The 23,786-nt window shown below is 47.0% G+C and overlaps 1 protein-coding gene across 14 annotated transcripts in view; it reads left to right on the forward strand.

Moving 5' to 3' along the window:
• The window catches only part of EXTL3 (exostosin like glycosyltransferase 3), a 134,631-nt gene that overhangs the window by 102,271 nt on the left and 8,574 nt on the right, over positions 1-23,786 (forward strand). For all 14 annotated transcript variants that reach the window (XM_037391232.1, XM_037391226.1, XM_037391230.1 and 11 more), the window contains one exon: positions 21,606-21,733. In XM_037391232.1, the coding sequence (XP_037247129.1) occupies positions 21,606-21,733 (128 nt within the window). The remainder of the gene's footprint in view (positions 1-21,605; positions 21,734-23,786) is intronic.

A 23,786-nucleotide genomic window follows, 5' to 3' on the forward strand; every position in this document is an offset into this window, starting at 1 on the left:
CTGCAGAGGAGTCTCTGATAAAATATTCTGGCCCTGTACCGAGCCTGAAGTGACTAGGTACAAATTTAGTTTGATGTAAAGTTTGTGTAGTCATTCAAGGCTGCCCCTGGAACAGATGTAGGTAGATCACCCTCTAATTTGAAGTGCCTTTGTGCTGGAGTTGAGCTGTAAAAGTTGTTCCCATTTCATGTTAAACAGTAGCACAGCACAGCAAAAAACAAAGGTGGTAAGTGAAAAGCCTTGTTTGTGCAGGCTTAAAAACTTGCTTTCTGCAAGGGTTTGTATCTGTAGCTCTGCATTAGGAGAACTTTCTCAGACAGAAGAACCTGGAGAGTGTGACTACCAGCACCAACAGCGACATTGCAACCACTGCTTAACTTCTGAGTGCTTCCCTGCTGGATTTACGCAGCGTTGATGCGTCCTTCAAGATACATACTTCAAGATGTCTGCGGCATCTGGCAAAGTCACAATATACTCAAGGAATTAAAAACTGCCCGGACCTCCGATCTCTGCCAGCAGTTGAACTCTGATGCCTCGTAGCAGGGGTAGGAGTCCTCCTGGACACCACATTGCTGAGGTTGCTGAAGTCCCTGGCGTGGTGCTGCTCGCAGCTCACCAGCGAGTGCTGCTGCTATTTCCATGCTTACGAGGAAGAAAAGGGGAAAGGCATTTGGATTAAATCCTGCTCTGAACAGGTGGAAAGACTGCACAAGAGTTTGAGTGATGTGGCGATACTTGACTGTTGCTCCCACACTGCCCTTGCACGCACATTAATCTTGGAAGGATTTCCAGCGGCGGAATAAAGGAGTCATTAAGGAGAAGATCTGGCTCAGTCTCGGGGTAGAGGCTTCCAACCTCCCCTTTCAGCATCTCCGTGCTCAGGATTTCTAAACAGCGTACAGGCGCTGACAGGAGAAACCTCACTCTTTGCTTTGCAATTCTTTGACAGCATTTTCATCCACATGAATAAAAGTGAAGGGAAACAAATGAAACAAAACACTCGGGTAACCACACATCCAGCCCACGCAAATTGGTAATAAGATGCACCCAAGAAGATTCACATCCTGCTGTGCTTTGCAGTGTGCTCGGCACTGATGTGCTGCTGCTTTCAGGTTGCTGTAGGGCACTTGATTGCAATTCCTCATCAAACTTACAGCATAGGTGCAAGTCCAGATGCTAAATAAACCCAGAACATGGATGTAGCAGCTCTTGAAATCCTCCAGAGCTGGTTCACCATCCGTCTTCCGTGCGGCTATGAGCAGGATGTGGTTCGGGCAGGGGGGCAGGATTAATTTTCCCTGTTCCTGCTCTGGTTTTAATCCTAAAAACCTAAAAGAGTGAGTTGAGCTTGAACAGCCAGAGTTACCTGAAGAGAGTTTGTTTTAATATATTTAATATGTATTTCAGAAAGCTGCCAGTGCTGCATATGCCCTTGGTTCAGTGGGGAAAGCACAAAGCCCCAAGCAGCGAGGTGATTAAGCTATGGAGCAGCTTGCACTCAAAACAGCCACACAGATCCTCTAACGCAGCAATTAAATTATCAATTTCCCTTTCAGAAACTTCCTTAAAACCCCCAGGAGTTGCAGCCTGAGCCAGGAAAGCAAACTGTGTGCTCAGCAGCCTCCCCTTACCTCCTCTCAGATCCCTGTTTCTCAGCCTGTGGGTTGTGCCCTAGAGATGGGAGGAGACTGGGGAAATGAGAAGTGGGCTCGGGAGAGCTCATGAAGCTGGTTATAATCTTGATTAAAAAGAAATACTTGGCCCTTTGTAGGTACCCTCTGCCATCCAACTTTAGCATCGTCAGGTGGGCTGGCTCTTAAACTGGACTAAAATGCATTTTTAACAATTTTTTTCCTGTCTAGTAGAGTAAGGAGAAGGCATCTCATTCTAGGTAAAGGTTTTGCCATCCAAGGAGAGAGGAACTGTTGATTTCAGACTACGAGAGCTTTAGTACAGTGATCTCTGTTTGCCAAAGGCTGCAGAAGTCCAAGGAACATGAGAAAAAGGTTTGTGGAAGACAAGACAGCTTCATGGGAACACATGCTTCACCTCTTTACAGGGGTATTTGAAGCTGGAACAGTGATTTCCAAACAATGTTACTTTTATTTCTCAAGACTTGTCTTTATTTTTTCCTGACCTGAGCCCTTTGCACGCAGCTCAGGGTGGCTGCTGACATTACTGGTCTGAAATCCATCACTTTGGATGCGTTGCCTGGTGGCTGGTAGCATCATCTGAACATTGCTGGCTGCTCTGCAGCCTGCCTGAAAACTTCTCAAACAACGTCATTTCATCTGAGATTGAAGCTGGTTGGGCTGCATATGTTGGAGGCAGAGGGAGAGAGAGATTTCTCCTCATTAGCTAATAATTCAGATTTTGTACTGACCTGATGTCGGGTTGTGTTGCTGGGGAGGGGGCGTTGTTTGTTCGGATCAGGGCTATCCAGTTATGTTGTGGCTTCACTTTGTTTTGAGCCAGTGTAACATCTCTCCCACTTTCCCAGTAATGATTAGCTTTTGGTTGGATTAATTTGGAAGTGCAAGGGTTTTGCATGGGCTGCCAGTGTCGTGCGTGGAACTTTGCCTACGAACCCAGCCAAGCCATAAAAGGGCTTCCCACATGAGGGGCTAAACCTTATTCAGCCCCAGACAACATTTTCACAGCCTGTGCTCATGTTCTAAGAAATGACAGCCTGAACTCTTTTCTAACTCTTTTCTCCATGCGTGCAGGTCCTTTGGTGACAGAGCCATGGCTGGAGAAGCCCTGCAGCAGTTTGCTTTCTCTCCTTCCTCCGGGGTTAGGTGGTGTGTGCTTGTAGGCATTTCTGAGCAATTTAGCTGGGTTCACTGCCAATGCCAGCTCCTGTGGCTTTCGGCAGTGACTAATCCTTTCCTTCGGCTTTGTTATAGAATAAGTAGCTGGCTTTGATCTCTGCAGCCAGTTCCAGTGGCGTAACGTCCTTTTCTGCTGGCTTGGTGGCCGGCTGAGAAAGCTCATTCAATTTAGCTGCTTGTTTAAAAAGGAATAATCTTTGGAAAATGTCTAATCCGGAAGCATTGCTGTGTCTGCAGACCTGTTTGGCTGGCTTCGGTGTCCCTTCAAATGCCACTTGTTAATCGGGAGCAGGCTGAGGGGAAATGCTGTCATGACTTTCCCTTCTGTTTGGGCAGCGTCTGTATAACCATGCTGTGCCGCGCTCGCCGCTGAAGGACAGATGCCTCAGGTTTGCGCGTTCTTTCTAGCAGAAATACTTGAAGGTGCTTTGGTGCCTCCATTTTAAGGACCGTGATGGGGTCCTAGGGTGATGCTTCTGGGTAAGAGGAGGAGGAACAGAACCTGATCAGCCTGAATGGCAGTGTGTAGCATGCTGTGGTGGCAGCATGAGCGTCTCTGCTTGTCCTTCAACATCAGGTTTGGTTTCCTGGTAAGAGCAGAGCCAACCTTGCAAGCTAACAACTCGCACAGTCACCAGTAACTTGAGCTAAACCAGACTGATGTGCATGATCCGGGGTGAGGCCCTCTTGGGGACTGTGAGTTGAACAAGAGAACAAAACTCTCCATGCTGATCACACCACCATTCCAATCGATCCTTTTCCTTCCTGAGGGCTTTGCATAAATACCAGCTCGGGTCCTGACTCAACTAGGTAATTAAGCACCTTACCAAACTCTTCCTTGGTGATGTGACTTTTGCTTTTCTGGACCAGCTTGCCTGCTGAAGCTGTTTGGTGAGTCAGAGCTTCACGCTTTTCCCTGCCTGACCATAGCTCGCAACTTTTGTATACAAAATCAGGAGGAACCCAACTTAACTTGCAGGTCCTGAGTTGCATATGGGAGTGGGGAGCTACCGGTTTGCTTCCAGAAGGTATGATTCAGGCTATGCTTTCCATGACAAAATCAGCTGAGAAAATGACCTTGTTTCTTAGGACTGAGTCACTTTACATGAGAGAGTTGCACCATCTCTGGGTTAAATGGGCCCCAGTCAGTGCACCAGCTTTACTGGCAGTGTATCACAGGTTTACGAGTTAGATTTCTCTGTGAGAGCAATTTTACAAGGTAGGGCAATGTTGCACGAAAGTGTGTGCTGCTGTTGGGTACGTAGCACCACCTGCTGCCTGCAGATCATGGTGCTGCTGGAGAGGCAGATTAGTTCTCAAATCCCTGTGAGTTTTGTTGTCTCAATATATATTTTTAGTGTTGTAGACTAGAAGAGGAACGAGCCAATTTGTTGCTTAGTTTACCTGCGAAGCTAAAATCCAGATGCTTGTCACTGCAGGGCCTAAGCAAAGGTGCAGTGATGCGTGTATGTATGCTGATAATGTAACAAGCAGCGCTGACTTCTTAGGGATTTGCGCTCTGAATATTAACTCAGACACTCTTGCAATCTCCACTGCTGTTGCCTAAAGCCAGCACTTAATTCTCTCACGTGCCGTATGCTGGTTTGTAGTATTTTCCATAGACAAAACGTTACTGCAGCCTCAGCTCTCCAAATTCCCTTGGCTTAGGATGCAGCTAATGGGGTCAGTAACCAGAAGGAAAGCATTACTTTGGGGCATTTGAAAGGAATAACAAAGGAAGGAAGCATCCTTGCACACTACATAATCAGATGGTTTTGCTCACACGTGAAAGCTTGAAGATGTCGTGGGGGCCAGTTCTCCCATGTTGAAACCTTTAACCACCAACACGAAAGCTGTCTGTGCATCTTTAAAATGCTTTCCACTTTGGAGCAGACTTTGTCTCAACAGCTAGGGGACAAAAGCAGCACAATAGGACTTGGCACTGGAGTCAGTGCAGCAGCAAAATAACACATTGTTTTTCCAGGCCTGGATTCCTGCTACTTTTAGGGTTTGCATGGTGGCCTGCATGTGCATGTGTCAATAACAACAGAATATTTAATGTCATCTGATTATTCCATACAGTGGAACCAGCATGAGGGGAGACTGAGTGTGTGGATGCTTTTTCTCTGTTTTTTTTTCCTTCTCTTTTCACTCTGTTTTCATTCTTTGTGACTTTGTTATTACATCTCTTACTTGGTCTGTTTGGCACAGTGTGTTGACATCCACTTCACTGCAAGCTACGCTCTTCTTCCAGTAAAGCCCCAGAGCCCAAGTACCTGCGTTTCCTTTCTTCCCATGCTTTTTTCTGTCTTGGCGGAGTGGTTTTGCTGTGCAAAATTCATTTGATTATGCATTCTGTACGAGGCTGTCTTATTTGTGAAGTGAAGACAGCCTTGTCTCCCAGAGCAGCTTTAACTTGATGTTGTACCACAAGAAATGGATGGGTCCCCAGGCACAGGAGAGAAGGAGCGAGCTGCAGTCACTAAGGTCATGAATTTGGCTTAGGCTTGTGGGTATTAAATAGATGGGACAAAAGAAAATCTGTTGCTAAAGTTTGCTGGAACAGGAGGGACGTTGTGGGTCCTTGTGACATCAAGGAGGCAGTTGTGAGGGACATGAGAAGGTTATAAAGAAGAAGGTAACTCTTGGATACAAGGTTAGAGAAAGATGAGAAGCAAGAGAGAGAGGTTTTAATCACTGCTTGTTCTTACGTGTCTGATGTAGCTCACAGATGCCTCCCCAAGCTCTGTGGGATCGATCAGCAATGATATTGCAGCTCTCAGATAGAAGATGGTGACTTATGCCCAAGTTTACCGGTGGGCTGGTGATGGTGCAGCACGGCAGCCACAGGATTATTCATCTCCTGGACAGTCTTTTACCCCTTTTCCCCACAGTACCCTCCTCTTTCTGGCGAGGAGGCAGATGCTGCTCTCCCTTATTTAACTGATGGATACAGATACCTTTTCTTCAATTTTCTTGAAATCAAACACCGCAGTTAGCGATAAAGCATGACGGATCTCCCTGCCATGCTGTGATACGGAGCTCTCCCCTCTCCAAAAAACAGCACCTGGCTCCTTCCTGTGCTTCTGGAGGAGGAGGTTCATCTCCTGTGAAAAGTAGTCAATGAACAGAAGGGTGGTGGAGGAACTGGATTCAGAGCCATGGGCTGCAGTTTGATCTTGACTGCTGATCCCTGGAATCTGCACAGTTTACCTACAAGTATGCGGAAAGGATGGAGCTTTTTTTCCTGGTGGTAGTGAGGGGATGCTATTTTACAGAGCATGAGAAAATCAGGGGGGAAAGGAGTAGTTTTAAGTCACTTCTATTCGTTTAAAGCCTTCAGTTAATTAATGAAAATCTGTGTTAGTCCTGCAAAGAAAGATTATTTCCCTTTTCCTGCAATTTGCAAAAAGATCATAAGCACAGAGCTAAGGACATCTTGCTAATAAGCTAGAAGGAAACTGAGGCACAGAGAACAGAAAGCTGTGCCTTGTCACTAAAGCATGCACTTGTACATCTCCGTGTAGTCTTACAGAAATGCTCTTTTCACCTATTCCCAGATTTACTAGCAGCAGAAAGATGGGAAATCTAGTGAAACTTTTCTTAGGCTTCCTGGATAACACTTCCAGATGAAAATAGTCTAGCAAAGTCTTCAGGTTTCTGAATACTTATCTAAATTGAACTCTGAGGGCTTTTTAAGGTTTGTGTGGGGAAACTAAATGGTTTTGTTCTCCACAGTGAACACTTGAAGCATTTTGGGCAGGGAGGTTCAGTTTCCAACTTCAATGTGAAAGGGCTAATCATGGCTTTGATCTCTGGAGCTGCCCAGAGCTCCAGCGGCTGGGAGCCCGCCTTATCTCTGCAGTAAGGCACAGCCCCATCTTTTACTGTGAAAGAAGAGAGCAAACAGGGAGCAAGAAAAGCACTTTTCTAGGGAATATAACAGATGTAAGCTAGATAATTCTTTGCAATAAGGCTCGTTTTCCTCTTGCTTTGAATGCAGGTGACAAAGTAAATTGGTTTCAAACCGCTGGTAATAATCAGGTTGATTTTATCAGAAATTTATAAAAGGAATTGTTTTTAATCATGTCTCATGTATGTGAACTCTGTAATTTCTAACACATGCCGGTCCTTAATTCCCAGGCCATATTGTGAGTTGTGGGAGGTGGTTGTGGCAGTCTCTATTCGTCCCAAGCATGTGTTTGGCAGTAATGTATTAACTACCTCTAGATGCAAGCATTTGTTCCCCTTGATTTTGTTTAACTTTTTAATTGACTAGCGGGAGAGGTTTAAATAGATCACTAAATACTAAAAGTCTCGGGGCAAGCCAAGCTTTGAAGAACTTAGCATTGCCCACCACAAAGCCTATGGCTTCGAGAGGGTGGGGATGGTCTTCCTCTTGCTGCTGTCTTCTACTCCTCTGGATGGAAGACGGTGGGACTGATATGAGACATGGACTAGGTGAAGTAGGATTCAGCCAATGGCTCCAGCGATTAGGATCCAGCAGCCGAAGCCTATGAGCAAAGAGAAGGTCCTCAGAAGCCCATCTGGGGCTTGTATCCTGATTTGTCATCAACCAGCTCTGCCATGTCAAGTGAGAAGGCATTTATTGCTTGCTGAGGTGAGATTGCGCGATTGGTGAAAATGCCTTTCCCCTTTACTTGACCACATTCGGGGTAAGCTCCCGGCCCTGTTGTCTGGTATTTGAGCTGATAGACATTGCTTTTCTCGATGAGCTGTAGTCATGGAACAACAAGAGATAAAACGCTGATTAGGGATTTGTGGTATGGGTTTGCTAGTTCTTTTCTTCTAACATTATATAAATGAGCTTTCATTTCTAGATAATGGGTTTGAGGACAGACGTGCTGGCAGAAAGCTGTCTTCATTTCATCCAGACACATCAGAACTTTCCCACTGAGATCTCAGCCTTCCCAACTCAGAGCTCTTCAGAAAGCTTCCAGTCTGGAATAAACCTGGAAGCCAAAAGTGGGTTTGCGTGCCTGAGAGCTCTCTATGGTTGCTTCTCCCAGCCACGTAAGCATTAATAAATCCTCTGTCCTCTTCCCATCAAAGAAAGCATTAATAAATCCTCTGTCCTCTTCCCTGCAAACTTGATGGCTTCTTGCCTCTGCTTATATACCAAGTTTATATACTGGCTCTTTTAGTAGCTGCTCAGTGAGTTAATAGTGTGACCCCAATTCCTTCCTCTGTGAGTTGAGATACAGTGTTTATTTTGATGCCTTCAGCCCCCAGATATGAACGCCTGTACTAAACCTCTTCTAGGATGGGACACAGCACCTTGTAAATGCTGAACAACATCACCGAGCATCGTTGGACATAATGTATTCCAAACAGCGAGACGTACTGAATTTAGCAAATTTAAAAATAATCTCACCTGCTCTGCCAGGCGTTTTGTTCTACTGCTGTAGTGGAAATCCTGTTTGACAGATACCGAGTAGAAAGAGAAGGAACCTGCTGAAGAAGTAATTGCACAACAATACTGAGGATTTGCACTGACGAAAGTCTCTGTTAATTAAAGCAACTGGGCTATCAGCCAAAGAGAAAAGTGTGGAAAAATAAGCTCTGCCTCACTTAGTGAAGAGAAAGAAGGTATTTCCAATAGTCCCCTGGGACCTCATCCCTTGGGTTTCCACCACTTTCTTCTTCCACTGAAGATGCTGTGACTCTCTTCATTGTGCATTTCTGTATCTCTAAGATGGATGTTGCTGTTTCCTTCCTACTGATGCTGATGACCTGGTACTGCATGGCAGCTGATGGCTTAACAAGAAGAGGGTATCTCAGGGGCACTTCTAAACCACCTTGCTGACTTTTAACATGCTCTCTGCCTTGCAGATGAGATGCGACAGCCCTTCTCAGACCCATCCCTGAGCTCTCAGTCCATTTGCTGCCAGACTTCTCAGCGTGGACCAGGGGAATAGCAATGTGTCTTTTCCAGTGAAATTACATGAATTAGCTGGTGGAGTCTTAAGACTGAAGGGCTGAGAGAGACCTAGGCTTCAATACTTCTAGAAGTTTTTGGGGTTTGCTTGTCTTTTTTTTTTTTTTAAGTAAGTCAGGGAGTTGCAGTTTGTGCATCTTTCTTAGGCTCTCATATGGCTCTTCCAAGGAGGACAATGTACCGAGATTGTACCTGTCTGACATCTGTGATGAGCCCTCCACCTACATAGCACAGCTGGGGAAGTAAGGCAGGGATGCTGAATATTTTTGCCAAAGTAAGGTCAGGCTTTCCCAGTCAGTTCCTCTGTGAGCTGGTCAAGCTTTTCTTTATCTGTACAGGCTGTAGTACACAGCATTTCTGTGGTGAGTTCAAATACAGGACCAGGATAGTCCTCGTTATGGATTCTTTCCTGGCCTGTTTTCACTCTGCTGCTCTGAATTTCACAAGCTGCTCTGCAAACAAACTAGCCCAAGTGGCATACAGCAGTCCTGGCTGCGGGTATCACTCTGACCTTGTGCCACTCTGCCCCGCAGGGTGCGGTGCCAGCTTCCCTACAGTAACCAAAATAGATCTGAGAGATGAAAGCTAGTTCAGAACCGTGGTCACTCTAGCCTGATGTGGTCCTCAGGCTCTGCCTGCCTCTGGGGGGTGGGCCAGGATGCTATGAGGATATGTAGCTCCTCTGTTGGCAGAACCAAACTCCCACTGAATCCCAGGAGTCAAAGTTGGCTTAAATCTGAAGCAGAAGGGTGGTGTCTTTTCCCAGGCTCACTGGCAGCATGCATATCTATTCCTGAGCTGTTGTTGTTTACCAGTCTAACTCTGGGAAGTTTTTGCTGCCCACAAGTAGTTTGAATCCTCCATCCCTGAGGATACTCTACCATGCAAAAAGAGTTAAAAGATGCTGCCTGCCCTCTTTCTGTCTCTTTGTGTGCTCTCTTTTTCAACAGTGAGGGCTGGTTAGAAATGGCATCTCTTTATTTTACCTAATATTAGCAAAATGGCTTTAGCGCAGAAAATGCAAGTCAGGTGTCCCTGCTCTCCCCAAGCACGCTGCCGGATCTTGTTGGGGGGGGGGGGGGAAGCACCCAGGCTGGGTGGAGACATGGAGCCAGAGAAGTGATGCTACAGAGATGGGGAGGTCATAGGCGGGAAAAAGCTTCCCCTTGGATTGAATTTTATAGTGCATATAAAATTTATTGAGGATGGACATGGGGGGGCCAACACAAGCCTGCTATTTTTTTCCTGTATTAAGTGATACAGAGCTTCCCCAGCCCCGAGCCCTTAGGTCTCAGCCTTATGCATCCAACACTGTTGTTTCACCACTTAACTTAATGGATGCTGCACTGTCAGGCATTGGGTGAAATTTGTCCGTTTTCATAACTTAGAATCTGCAAGGGCAATATTCCTATTGTGTAGGACTGACCTTTGAAAATCCTCTTAATTTATTTCCATCCAAAGATCTTTGAGTTGTTAGCAAACATTTGTCAATCGAACAGCTGCCCTGCGAGATTAGGAAAGGAAAGACAGCACTGGTTTGTTAAAATGCAGCCATGTCAGCTTGGAGCATGCCAGTAGTTTCAACAGTGCATTATATCATTACCCCAAGCTTTACAAGAGCAAGCTGTTTTATCCAACAGCCTTTTGGCTGTTAAAATTACCACTATAGCAGCCAAAGGGTATTGGAGAGGAAGAAGAGGCATAGAGGATGAAGTTCAGAGTTGAGATGGACTGACAGAAGCAGGAGCTTGAAGCTGGGAAGGGTAAAGTGAAGGCTGAGAAAACAGAGTTTTTCTTAAAACATGTTTCTGTTAAGGATGAGTGTTTTGGTGCTGTCACTGGAGAAGTCTTGGTGGCGGAATCGTTGTCCTTCCTGCAGAAAGCTGGATGTGGCACCCTACGTGGCCTCTTGCAAAGGGTGCCTACAAGAGCCATGGACAGCAGGAGAAGAGCAAAACCTTGCAGCAGAATCAGCATCTGGTAAGGGCTGTACTGCAGGCCAGTTCAACACTGCCACTTCGAAATGGCAGCAGAAACCCTGCAGACAGGATGCTTCTAGTTTATTTGCCTTAACCTGGCTTACACAAGTAACTGTGTACATATGCCCCTGCTTGCACTGAATCCGTTCATGCTCTTGCTACACACTCTCCCAGTGCCATCTATTTTCTCCCGAGTATGTTTCGACGCTGAGCTCTGGGACTGCTTCTAGGCTGGGCAGAATTTCATCTGAATTTTCAAGCCTTGAATAGCAAGACAGGATTTGCCAGGTGAAAGCAGGTTTGCAACATTCATCTAGCTGCAGCTTGAGCATCAGAGAAGAACCACAATGTCTGTCACAACAATCACGCCTTTGGATATTGCCTATCTCATTGCAAAAAAAATCTCAGCCCCCCCCCCCCCCCAAACCCAAATTTGGGGTTATCAGTATCAAAACCCTGAGCATGAGATCTTCCCTCCTCAAATGACTTTCTCTGGTTTCACAGCAAATGGCAACTTGTAAATCTGGTTTGTGATCCCAGATGTGTTAATGGAAGTTGGATCGTGAGCTTTTCTGTCCCCCTGTGCTCAGCAGTTTTTTCCTGCAAGCTTTCATGTAAAGCACAGAGCAGTCTCAGAAAGTTGAGAAAGGAGTGAGGTGAAGCAATGGGAGACGAGGTATTTGAAAGCCTCAACTGCAAGTAGCAGCGTGTTATCCCAGGGACGTTCTTTGCAGCCAAATAATTACAAATAATTGTAAAATAAATCTAGTCGGACAACCAACTCAACGTGCATCTTTAATTGCACAGCCACTAACAGCAACACACGGAGAGAATAAAAATAAGTGAGTATCTAGATCCTTTTAATGTTAAAATAAGCATTCTTCTGCTTTAGGTTCTCTAGAAAGATGAGACAGCTGCACCCATATGAAAATGAATAAATAATCAGTTTTATTTGTATTGCAAGCTGTTTTCTCATCTCAGAGATGAGCAACCCACTGATAGCAGTCGAGTAGTTTAAAGAGAGACCAAGTGTTTACACATACTATGTGCATGGACACAATATCAGTTTTAAAAAAAGGATTTCTAATAGTATCTTCCTGTGTGGTTTTGTTCTCAGTGGGGGATAATTTATGCTTGGTTTTATGCTGCATTATTTAATTACGCGTATTTTAAAAATGCATCTGTTTTGCCAATTTATATGCACTATATGCTGCCTTTGGATAGCTTTGTAGCTAAACACTCTTCCAGTGAAACTCTTTTCATACCTCTGGAGATGGATCTTAAAATAGTCTATAAATCCTTTTCATTCAAATTTTGAAAATGCCTTGAGTTGGAGGTAGCCAAGTACAGAAGTCTGGAGGTCCAGGGTGTACAAAGGAGGGGGGCTGTTTCAAGGTGAAGGACTGGGGAAGAAGCACTGAATAATTAATACATGAGGAAGGGAATAACGGTAACTTTCCCATACATCTTTACAAGCAAAGATTAAAGGGAAAACGAGAAGGTGAAGAACTGCCAGGGGAAGCCACTGTAAAAAACAGGGACGTCTCATCAGGCAATAGATGACTGAAGAAACATCCAGCTAAGAGTGTTTCTGAAGAGCTGGTTTTGGGTGGACGTTCAAATACATGACGGATATTTTTGGTGCAAGTGCCATCAAATCAAGCAAGAGAGCAGATTCCAGACGATACATCCAGGGTAGGTGAAAACTGATGTGGAAGAGGTCTGGGAGTGGGCACCTGTAGACGAGTGCTGTCTTCTTTCTCCTGCCTGCTCACCACCTTGCCCGGCTGCAGCAGATTGCTGCATGGCCTGGGCCTCATCCAGACTAACCGGAGCGGAGCTGGGAGCCAGCTGGGGATGGCAACGCTGTTTCCTGGGGAGAGACCAGTCACAAGAGGAGCACATCCCCTTACAGCTGCACCTCGCACGCAGGTGGATCTGAACAGCCTGCATCTCTCTCTGGGATGGCTTTGGCTGGGGTAATGGGGCTCCTTTAGGAGCTGTGGTTACATCCATGCCCATTTATCAGTATCTTCTGGGTTTGAGTGTGTTAACCCCAGGATAATGGCAGAAGATTTGTTGTCTTAAACACCTCAAAGAGTTGCTTTCTGCATCTGAGTTTTTTAAACTTCATCGTAAATGCACACAATCAAAAGAACATCCATTTCTTTACAAAATGCCAGTCTGCTAAGACCTCCCAGTTCTGGTGGTGTTTCTGGAAAGGGCTTTAACACCATGTTTATGTGTGTGTCAGAGTGCAGGGCTGCAATTTCCCCTGGATTTGCAGCTTGTCGGGAACTGTCGGAAATGCACTGTAGTCCCGTGTTGTGCTGGACTCATTTCCTTGAGGTTTTTGCGTCTGGGCTGGGAATGAGAGTGTGCTTACAGGGAGGAAAGGCATCATCTCCAGGGCTTGGTTACGGTGGGAAAGGATCCCATCTTCTGCCTGCTGCCTGCCCGCACAGCCCCGTCAGCCTGGCAGCGTGCCGGGAGGAGCATCGTGTTGTGTTGGGTGAGGTCAGATTTTTTTGTTTCGTATGAAACGAAGAATTGCCTGGCTGAAATGGAGGCTTGGATCTGTGTTTTTCAGGGTGGTTTTAGCTGTAGAAAGCAGGATGCTGGCCATTAGGAATTGGATGAACTTCTGGTGCCTGCAAACAGGACGGGTTCTCTCCTGGGGGGAGGCAGGAGGAAGCAGTGCTGCGTGGGCACGGCAGGACCCCAGGGCGGCTGAGCGTGATGCTGCGCTTTAAGGAGGAGGCGATTGATAGTCTTCAGTAAGCACTGCCGTAGTTGTCCTTGGTAAGGGCAGTCAAATAGATTTGAGAGCTGGGCTGAGAGCCATGGCAATCTTGCCAGCTTTTGTGGAGTGGCTCAGCTTGCCCAGGAGCAGCTAGTGATAAAATGCTGAGAAAATTGAGGGAAAAAAAGACCGCGGTCTTGGTCAGAGCCGTGTAATTCACACAAACATCACCTAACTGGGAAGGGGTAGATGGCTGCAGAGATTTTTGGTGGCATCTGTAGTGATGGCAACAGCTTCTTTGGCTTCTCCTTGGCAGCTGCCTTGGCAGCAAGCTTGGCTCTTTGCACGTGCGGTGCCTGCCTTGGGACCAGCCTCTTCTCTCTTTTCAGCTCCCTGACGTGTTAAATGGAGGGAAGATAATACAGAGCATGAGAGAAAGTTAAAAGTCATCTCTAAGAGAGTGAGCCTCAGGTGTGTAGTTTCGATATGGAGCCTCTCCCGATGCCAAAATCCCTGTCCTAGCCGGGATGTTTACAGTGTGCTGTATCCCCATCTGACATCCTAGACTTGTTGCTTGATTTCCAGCGGGTCAGTGCAAACCCTTTCTGACAGCTGCACTTGTGAAAAAATACACAGCTTCAAGGATGATGTTGTTTTGTAGGACCAGGGAGACTTGTCATCTTCCTCATCCGCATCTCTGGTTGAATTTGCAAAGAAGCAAGTGCCAGTCTGATCTAACACCTCGGTTGCAGAGGGAGTAGGGAATGGAGTCAGCTGTGGTAAAAAAATATGTGATTTATCCTGCTTATGCATATGTGAACCTGCACACACATAACTCGTTCTGAGGAGTCTTGTAAATAATCTCAGTGTTAGTATGCTGATGCAGAGGGGGAAGGGACCCTGGTGTATCTGGTAGTCTGTGGGTCTTAAGGGCTGATCTGGCAAGTTTCTTAGTCAAATGATGTTCGAATTTTTCCAATCTAGGCATTGAAAATAAATGTCTGGTTACAGAATAGTTTCAGGGATATTTAGTACCTACTTGTTCCCCACTGCTGGAGTTTGCCATCTCCCAAAGGCATCTTAACAAAGCCCTCCCTAACCTCTATTAACCCGAGTTTGGCTGATCTTTAATTGCTTTCATTTCCACATTAGCAGCCACATGTGCTATGAGCCTGCAGGCGCAAGGGAGAGCTGGAGAAGTCTTGGCTCCCCCTGTACTTTCTGCAGAAGGAAAAAAAAATCATCATCAGGGTAGAGGGGAAGGTACCTGCTCAACTTGAAACAAGGTTATGTGGGATATGGATGGGATGAAGATCATCAGCTCCTGAATATGCAGATCTCACCTTCCTTGATGGGTGGGTACAGTGACGATGGCACCTCTGGAGCCAAGTCCAAGTGGTCAGCCTGGTCACCCATGATCTGGGAGATGTGTTACCACTTTTCTTTGTGGAGAGGAGCTGAACTCCTACCTAGTCCTCCATGTGGAACAGAACAGCAGGGTCTTCACTGGGAGCTTTGCCCCAGATGAGGTCCTGGGCAGATCCTACCCCTGAGGTCAGTGCTGTCCTCCTCAGCCCAGGCTGAGTTTGGCAGAGGACTTTGGTCTGGTCCAGCGGATCAGTCTTTGGGACAGCGGTAAGCAAAAGGACACGGCACTGGGTGCCTCTGGCTTGAGTGCTGCCCTGCAAAGCAAGAGGCTTGCTTCACTGAATCTTATTAATAAAACGTTCAGAGTTGGTGCCAAGAAAAGGGATTGACAGTGCTGTAAATCTGCACCCTCCCTGGAGGACTGCGTTGGCAGGAGTGCTCTTTTTCCTTCAAAGCATATATTGAGGTCAACTCTTCATGCGGAAGAGGAAGATGCATTTGGCTCCCGCATCTTCAGTGCCATAATTCTCAGCTGCGTGGTAAAAGGGAGCTCGTGGTGTCCCCATCCCCACTCTGCCTATGGTGCTGTTTTTCCCCAGCCTGTTTGGGTTGAATTGGCGCATATTTGGGGATGACTGGAACGGATCCTTTTCCTGAGAGCTTGTTCTTTGTCTCCCTGAATTATCCAGCTCTCCTGAGGGCATCCTTCTGGCTTTTTTCTTGTAAAGACCTGACATGAGCAATGAGGTCCCTGGTTTCTTGCAGAGTTTGCTCTTTGCCCAGAAATCAATCGAGTTCACTAAGTTGAGCTGTCAAAACTTCTCCAAGGGCATAGGCATTCTTCATGTTTTCAACGTCAAATTATATGTGACACTTAATTTAAAGCTTAAGCATAGAGCCTCACTAGCAAGGAGATTGCTGGAAGATATTGATTTTACTGCATTTTTGTATTTATGTATAAAAATGTACTATAAAGTATTGGATAAGGGCATTATTGCTGGGCAGACTCTGGATTTATGCTCTGTTTTAGTTCTCTCTAACGTTTTTAAGATCCATTTGGCCAACACAGCTATGAACAACACCAGGAGCAAATGGGCTTGCATAGAGTTGTGGGGTTTTGTGCTCCTTGAGTCAAAAAAACCACCCCCACATTATGGAACTGAATCACTTTGAATTGATTTGCTGAAAGGGCAGAAACTTCTAATACGGTGTGTTGGGTGCTCGGAGGCATCTTAGGTCTTTCAGTTTGCCTCAAAAGTTTGCAAACTGTCTAGGAGGTTCATGATTTTGAGCTGGGGGCCATTGAGCTGATAGCAAAGCATTTAAAAAAAGAAATATTCCCAAGGAAAAGCCCAAAATAACTGAGGGCAGCTAGCTAGAAGTACACGATCTGGGATAGTTTTGAGTCTGGAGGGGCTGACGTTTGTGCGCAGGTACTACCACTGATGCTCTGCTCAGTGTTTGGAGCCTTAATGTTTGCTGTAAGGGAAGGTGGCTTTTTGGTAAATGTGCTTGTGTCTCCCTTGTAGCTCGCTGTCTGATTTTGTGTCCTACTCACTGTTTTAACCTCCTTGGGTAACTGCTGGCTCTGTTTTGCCAGAGTGTAATGTTTCAACTTTGCTGAGGAACATCTTTGTTGAGTTTTGACCAAGCTCTTTGCTTGAGACTGTTGGGAAACAAGCTAGTGGTGAAACAGGTCATTGAAATGTTAGAAGGGCAGGAGAAGCAGCCATGGGTGACAGACTGAGACCTCAATCTGCTTGAAAAAAAAAAAAACAGAGAAAGGGTTTGGTTATGGCACCTGTGTATTTTTCTGGGGCAGATGACCTCCACCAAGCAGCTAGGAGCTGCAGGCAGGTGATTCACGAGGAGCAAGTTGTTAATATTTGAGAGTGAACATCTCAGAGGAAAGGTGGGTTCCCCACCTTAGATGTCTTCAAATGGAGACAGGTTGCCTTGCCGGCAGAGATGCTACTGGTCACAGCTCAGGTCTGAGATGAGATCCCTGTGGTCATACAGAAGGTTAACGTAGGTGACTTGAAAGTGCGTTTTGGCTTAACTTCCTGCTGTCAACCCCACCAGCCATCCGCCACTGGTTCTCTGAAAGCATTTAGAGTTCAACCGGTGCTGTGAGGTCTGAACTCATGGCTTTGTCATTTGGTCCGAGTTGTCATTCCACAGTTGTTTTATGGTGCTGTGTGGTGAGAGCCTTCCAGAGGAAGGGTGGCTGCATCAAGTCCTGGTCCACCATGAAAGAAGGTCACACAAGATTATCAAGATGACCTCCTCTGGCTTATAAATCCCTGGATATGGCAATGTAAAATGACTCTTGACTGTACATAGAGATGTGTGATCACCGTAGTGTCTGCTGGCTTTCTCCACCCAGCCCCACACGTGGTGGAGGGAGATTAATCTGTTCTTGCTGGAAGAGTGCTTTGAGATACCTGCAGCTGAGGACATGGCACAATAAGGTGTCGTTCAGCTGTATTTTAAGTGTGTGATGAAGTCATGAAAATCTGGCAAATGCCGCTTAATGCCATGTGAGGGAGAGGATTAGACTTTTTTTTTTATTTTGCTGGTATAATAAGCTGCCTTTTTTTTTTTTTTACCTGGCCTAATAATCTCCTGAGTATGTCTGTGCCCATAATGGCCATTCTGTGCCTGAGAAATCTGGTGGGTTTAGAGGCCCATTGAAATGTAAAAACTTTAGGAGATATAGAAACGTTTCAAGTCCTTAAATCAAATACTCTTTCCCATTTTCTCTAACCTGTTTTTACAAGATCAGTTGCTGGTGTTAAAGCAGAGAAGTTTTTTGCAGAAATTCACTTTTATCTTTCTTCAGAGTTATATTTTCTGTCTAATAATGCGATGCCCTCGTTTCCGCAGCTTGACTTGCACTATATGCGGTCAAGATCAAAACCTGGTCTTGCCTGGGGAGGCACTGCACCTGAACCTTCTCGGGGGGATGGAGGCAGGAGGAAGGTTTTGAATCTCGGCCCCATCGTTCCCATCTTGGATCGCTGCCTGCAGGTCCCCACCCCGCAGTGTAGTTGCCCAGGGGAAAATGCAGAGATTTATAAAAGCCACTGAATAGTTGTCTGATGACAATTAGCCGCATCCTAAGTGCTGTAAATTGAGATACTTTCTTTGAAAACAAGGCATCAAAAGCCATAGCTTTAAGTTGCTTCTAACTTTTGCTGGAGCTAATGTGACGAATTGAATGTGCTTAGCAAGGCTTGGAGGCATCTGGCTCCTTTGTAGCATCCTTCTCTTTAGGGAAGAGTTTAATGCCAGTGCACTGATCTCTTTATCCTCTGGGGTCCCCAATTTCAGATGTTTCAGGCAGGATCCGCTTCACTGTCTCAATTGACAGTCGTTGCATCATGTTATTGTTCAGCAAGTTACGGGAAAACAAGTCAATCAGTAAAGTTTGCCGGGGTTTTCCTTGGGACCTACCAATTTGCAGGCTGCTTAAATCTTAACTACTCCCAGGTGAAAGGCTGGAGTACCCGTATTTTCTGTGAAATGCAAAAGCTGAATATTGGCATTTCCAGACCTGCAAAGGTTGAAACTTGATGGAATAACTGGAAACATGCCTGTTGCAGAACTTGTGCTGAGTTTTGCCTCCTGGCCAGATCTTTACGACACAAGAAGGTGGGCCTGATGCCAAAGCTGAGGTGAAAACCAGCTCCCACTTTGTTGGGTCATTGGACCTCTGAGCTGAACATCGCATCTTTACCTCTCCCTCAATTTTGAATAGCAGCCAAAGCTCAGATCTGGCCCTGGATTCTCTTTAATCTTTTGCACGGTCCCTTTGGAAATGAGTGACACAAAAAAGTGCACTTGCCGCAGGGGCTTGCTCTGACGGTGGGAGAGCTTTAAAAGTGGCTTGACCATGAAATGTAGGACAGTGCTGTGGGCAAAACCTCTGTGCTGCCCTTTTCAGCTGTGGGGAGCAGAAGTGAGTTGATGTTTGTAGTCGCAGAACCTGAATCTTTCCTGAGAAGCTGAGATGAAGGCCCATGGTGAGTAGGAGCCTGATAAATTCAAAGTGGTACCCGCTTCCCAGGACATCGCTGAGGCAGAGAGGGGCTTCTGCTGCTCAGCCTGGTGGTGCTCGCTCTTCTTTTGTCCTTTATCCATCCATACATCTTCAACTGGCAAGGCAGGACCTTGCCTGGAAAGCATATTTATTATGGACTCAGTCCAACTTCTGCTAATCCTAATGAGTAAGACACCCACAGACGTCAATAAGATCAGGCTTTCGGAGGCAGTACCGTTGTAACAGCAGGGACACAGCGTGGCACATGCTCCTTAGCAGAAGGCTAAATTATGTGTTGGTGCTGGGTTTAATACGTTTGCAGACTCCCTAGAAGGTGGGATCTGCGATGGGAGGAAAAAACCGGTGGTCACAACTTAATCAGGAGAAGTGGGGCTACTTTCAGAAACCCATCTTACACTGTTGTTGAGCTGGAGAGAGTTATGACCAGTTCCCAGCTGGTCTAGACTGAAATTTACTGGAGGGGGCATTGCCAATGTCAGAAACCATGAAAGCTGCTCTCGGGTGGTTTTTGCAATCACTGCCAATCCTGAAGTCTTCATGAAGCAGCTGAGGGCTGGCGTGCAGGGTGGGCTGCCTGTGTGCTGGCTGGGAAAGGAGCCGGCCAAGTGTGGGAGGCAGAAAATTTCCTGAGGCGTTTAACCACTCACGTAATAAAATCAGCTTGTGTACATGCAGTGATGCACTGGGTGATTAATTAGAAAAGGGTTGGAAATTGGGGCTAACGGCTCTTAATTAAAAGTTGAAATGCCTGTGCCCCACTGCAGGGACCAGTGGCCCTCACCAAGGTCTGCTTTGCTGCCCTGAGCAATGTTCTTGGTTTTGTTGTCATACCAGTTTGCCAAAGTGCTCTTCCAGTCCAAAAAGCATCTTGGAGCGGGGCTCAGCTGCCCCATCCAGAGCCATGTCCCCTCTTTCAGAGCCAGTAAGCCTGGTTCTCCTGGTGCCGCTGCAGGAGCACTTGGGTTTGCCAAAGCCAGCTACAGATACAGCCCTGGCGATGTAGGAGAAGTTTTAAATTCTCCTTGTCAACAATTTGGGGACTGCTCTTGGCTCCTTTCCTTTCCTGGTTGATGCATCCAGAGGATGCCCACAGCGTGTTGAGGTCAGTGATGCTTCTGCAGAGGTGGTTTTCTCAAAGCTGCATCGGTCTCCTTGTGTCCAGGTCTTCCTTGGCCTCCTGAGCCAGTGCCTTAGGGCCGTACTGTTCCAGACTTCCTAGTTTTTTGCTTTCTGTCTTACCAGCTGCCTCCCCCCAAATCAGTGTGTGGAGCTGCCTCCTCTCCCACTTCCCTCCCCATCGTCCGTTCCCACCGTGATGCCTGCAACGGCGATTTTCCAGCAGTTCCCAGATACAGAAGATATCCCTGGGAGCATCTGCTGGCTCATGCTAACTCGGAAAGTAACTGCAAACACCATGCTGGTTTTGGTCATCGTTCTCCACCTTGGGAAGGAGAGGGGGAAGAAATTCCTGCACCAGCATTGTCTGTCTCTGCTTTTGCCTTCTCCTACAGGCACTAATTGCTTTGCAGCCCTCCTGGGGTGGGTGTGCTGCCGGCTCAGCTCTGGCCCTGCTCCACCGTGGCTTAGAGCTGCATAATTTGCTCACCTCCCTGCAGTAAATTGTTCGTGCTTTTGATGGATCTTCAGTGAAATATTTTAATGCATTCTCGTTGAATGTTCCATTCCCCCCCCCCCCCAACAGAAGCCATTGACAGATGAAAGCACTAACACTGGCTTTACATGGGAATTTAATCGTACCAGCTGTCATGCAGATCCCCGATACAAATATTTTCCACTGTTAATGGTTTCAGTTTGGGCTTTTTTTTGTGTGATCAAATGTAATCTTATTTAATGGGGTTTTATTGCCGTGACACCTTATTCTTTTCACCAGGCTGGACTTTATTTTTAAATCAAGAGAGATTGTTCAGAGGAAAGACAGAAGAAGCAATGGGGCGGGGATTGAACAGGACGGGAAGCCCAGGGTGAACCGAGTGACTCTAGATCAGCCAGGGCAGGTGACAGTGTAAGAGCAAGGAAGAGCAAGGATTCAGCATGGAAGGGGCAGAATCAAGAATCAAGAAGAGGAAGAATCAAGAATCAAGAAGAGGAAGAAATTCTGTGCAATTTTACACCTGTGTGGCTGGGGATAAGGGAGATTGGACAGTATGGGGTTGGAGGAGCTCTGAGAGAGGGAGGCGTTGCAAACGAGTCGTGTCCAAAGCAGAAGTGGTGAGTTGTCGTAGAAACAATTCAGTTCAGATCAGCACTGGAGAAATACTGCAAGGGCCGCTTCCTCAGCAGCCACAGGAGAGACCAGCCGTGGCTGCTGTGTTTTCTCTTTTCGTTACAGCGGAGCCACCCTCCTGCGTGCGAAGAGGGCAGGCGACCGCTGGCACAGCCACTATGGCTGGGACCTGGCAGCGGGGGGTGGGTTTGGCTCTCGGCAGCCCTGTGAGATGGGGCAGGGGGCAGCAGGCAGAAGGGCTGGAAGCTGGAGCTGGTGCCGGAGTGAGGTGATGCTTTTTGTTTAGAAAGTGTTTCCCCATCACAGGGGGGGAAGTGCCAAAATGCTGGACTGACAGCTGCAGAACGCAAGCTCAGCCCCTAAATCTCTTCTCTGGGCACGTACAGCCACCATAACTATCATGTGTTCATCTCTTAGGTTGTCCGCACAGAGAAAAACAGCCTGAACAACCGGTTCCTGCCGTGGGATGAGATCGAGACAGAGGCCATCCTGTCCATTGACGACGATGCTCACCTTCGGCATGACGAGATCATGTTTGGATTCCGGTGAGTAGCCTCTGCGCATGTAGCCTTTGGACCCAAACTGATGTTTGCTGTATCTAGGGTCTGTTCAGATGCAGCATGGTGTAAAGCTGGGGCCGGAATTAGGACTACAGTGTCCCTTCCCATGGTTTTCCAACTCAATTTCTTGGAGGAATAATAAGCACTAATGAACTATTTTAACAAGTGCAGGCGAGTGGGCTGACTTCAGGTTGTCCAGGCAATCCTGATTCTCACGCTTCTTGACCTAGACTCTCTGGCTTTTGCTGTGCTGATAATGTGCCCTTAGTGGTTTTGGGAGTGAGTGGCTTCCTAGGGTGGAAGGTAACTTGAAAACAAATCCAAGAGGCTGTTGCACTCCATCCTTCATGTGCCGTTGGCAAGGCCAGGATGTTCTCAGCCACTGCAGGATGTGATGCTCATGTGCTCGTGGTGGGCTGCCATCCTCTTTGCTCCATGTGGTACTGGGAGGTGACATCTCTTTTGGAATTTTTTTCTGCAGAGCATGGAAAAGACAGATGTTAACAGAAAAGGCTGGTGCTGGTTGCTGCCATTCCCACCTCCTTTCTGCTCCAGCATCTACATTTTCCCTTGACGTTACCCTGGCAAAAAGCTTCCTGATTACGAGGCAAAGGGAGAAAGCAGTTACGTGGGCTCCTGCTGTGGGAGGTTTCTGCAGGCTGCTTCTGCAGCTTGTACAGCTAAACCTCACCGAGTGCCAAAGAGGCGCCGGGGAGTGAGAGTGGCACGAGGAGAGAACGCTGGCACTTGTGTGGCTGTGGCTCGTCAGCCTGCTGGGCCAGCAGCGGGGGTTGCGATTGCTAATCCGAGAGCACCCGGCAGCTGGCTGGGGGGCGGGAGATGGGGACCAGCTCTCCGCTCTCACTGAAACGTGTTGGCTCATGTTTGGGAGGAAGATTAAAAGGCACAAAATGCCTGAAAACCCAACAAGCTCTCTCCAAGAGTTGAAAAACGAGGTGTTAAAGTGATTAAAGCAGGGGAGTAGGCATTGGGACTCCTGGCTTCCCTTCCATGCCCTGTTTCGGGGTCTTTTTCTGAACTTGGCTGGTTTCTTGCCCTCTTTGGTCTCCGTTTTCCTTAGCTCATTCACAGCGCCAGGCTGAGGCTTTACCGGTTAGCCCTGGAGAGCATCAAATGAAAATTCGAAGTGCCGTGTGTTACTCTCACTCATTACCCTCCTTACAAACACCTTGTTCCTACAAAGCTTCCCTGCGTTAACGCATTCAGCCAGGGAAGAGACGGTGTCTCGGTGATTGAGTGAACCTCTCCCCGTAACAACTGTGTTTTGTTGGAACTTTGCTTCGGGCTGTAATTCTTGTGGCCAAAAGCCTCTTCTTGCTCCATTTGCTACTCAGGAGCAAGCTGGAGGCGGGCATCCAGAGCAAACCTCCCTGAGGAGCACACCCAAAACGATTCTGTGGAGAAATCCTTATTTTTGTGGCTGAGCTGGGAAGGCAAAAGTGAGATGTGGGAGAAGTGATAGGGAATGAGCAGTTTCAACTCCAGCTTTTTAAAACAATCACGATGGATCGACCGAAATGGCAACAAACAAGTGCTTCTGGGGAGGATGGTGCCAGAGAAGCTGCTGGTGGTGTTAATTACTTGGTTTTCATTACCAGGTTATGTCGGAGTTTCATTAATTTGAGTAGAGGATATAACAGTAAACATGTCTTTGCTCCTGGCTGTGTTAGTAAATGTAATGAAAGCTCAGGGCTCGGAAATTCAGTCTCTCCAGCAGCCTGCGATTGCCCCGCAGCCAGCGCTCCTGTAGCTCTCCGCAGGAATGGGGGTGGGAAGAACTCTCATCTGCAGGGGGAAGAAAACCGAACAAAAAGGCCACTTTCTGCCCAATCTTGTGCCTGTGAAGAAGGGAAAATCCCTTCCGTGTCCAACAGGCTCGCACCTGGGACTTGTTTCATGTAGTCTGGAGTCACTGGGTTTGGAGATGCAGCTTGGACACTAACCACTGGGGAGATGGGATGGGGTGATCCGAAGGAAGCCAGCACCCCTGCACACGGACCTGGATTTATTTCCCAGG

The sequence above is a fragment of the Falco rusticolus genome, chromosome 6 (assembly GCF_015220075.1).
Source record: "Falco rusticolus isolate bFalRus1 chromosome 6, bFalRus1.pri, whole genome shotgun sequence".
NCBI classification, from domain to species: Eukaryota; Metazoa; Chordata; class Aves; order Falconiformes; family Falconidae; genus Falco; species Falco rusticolus.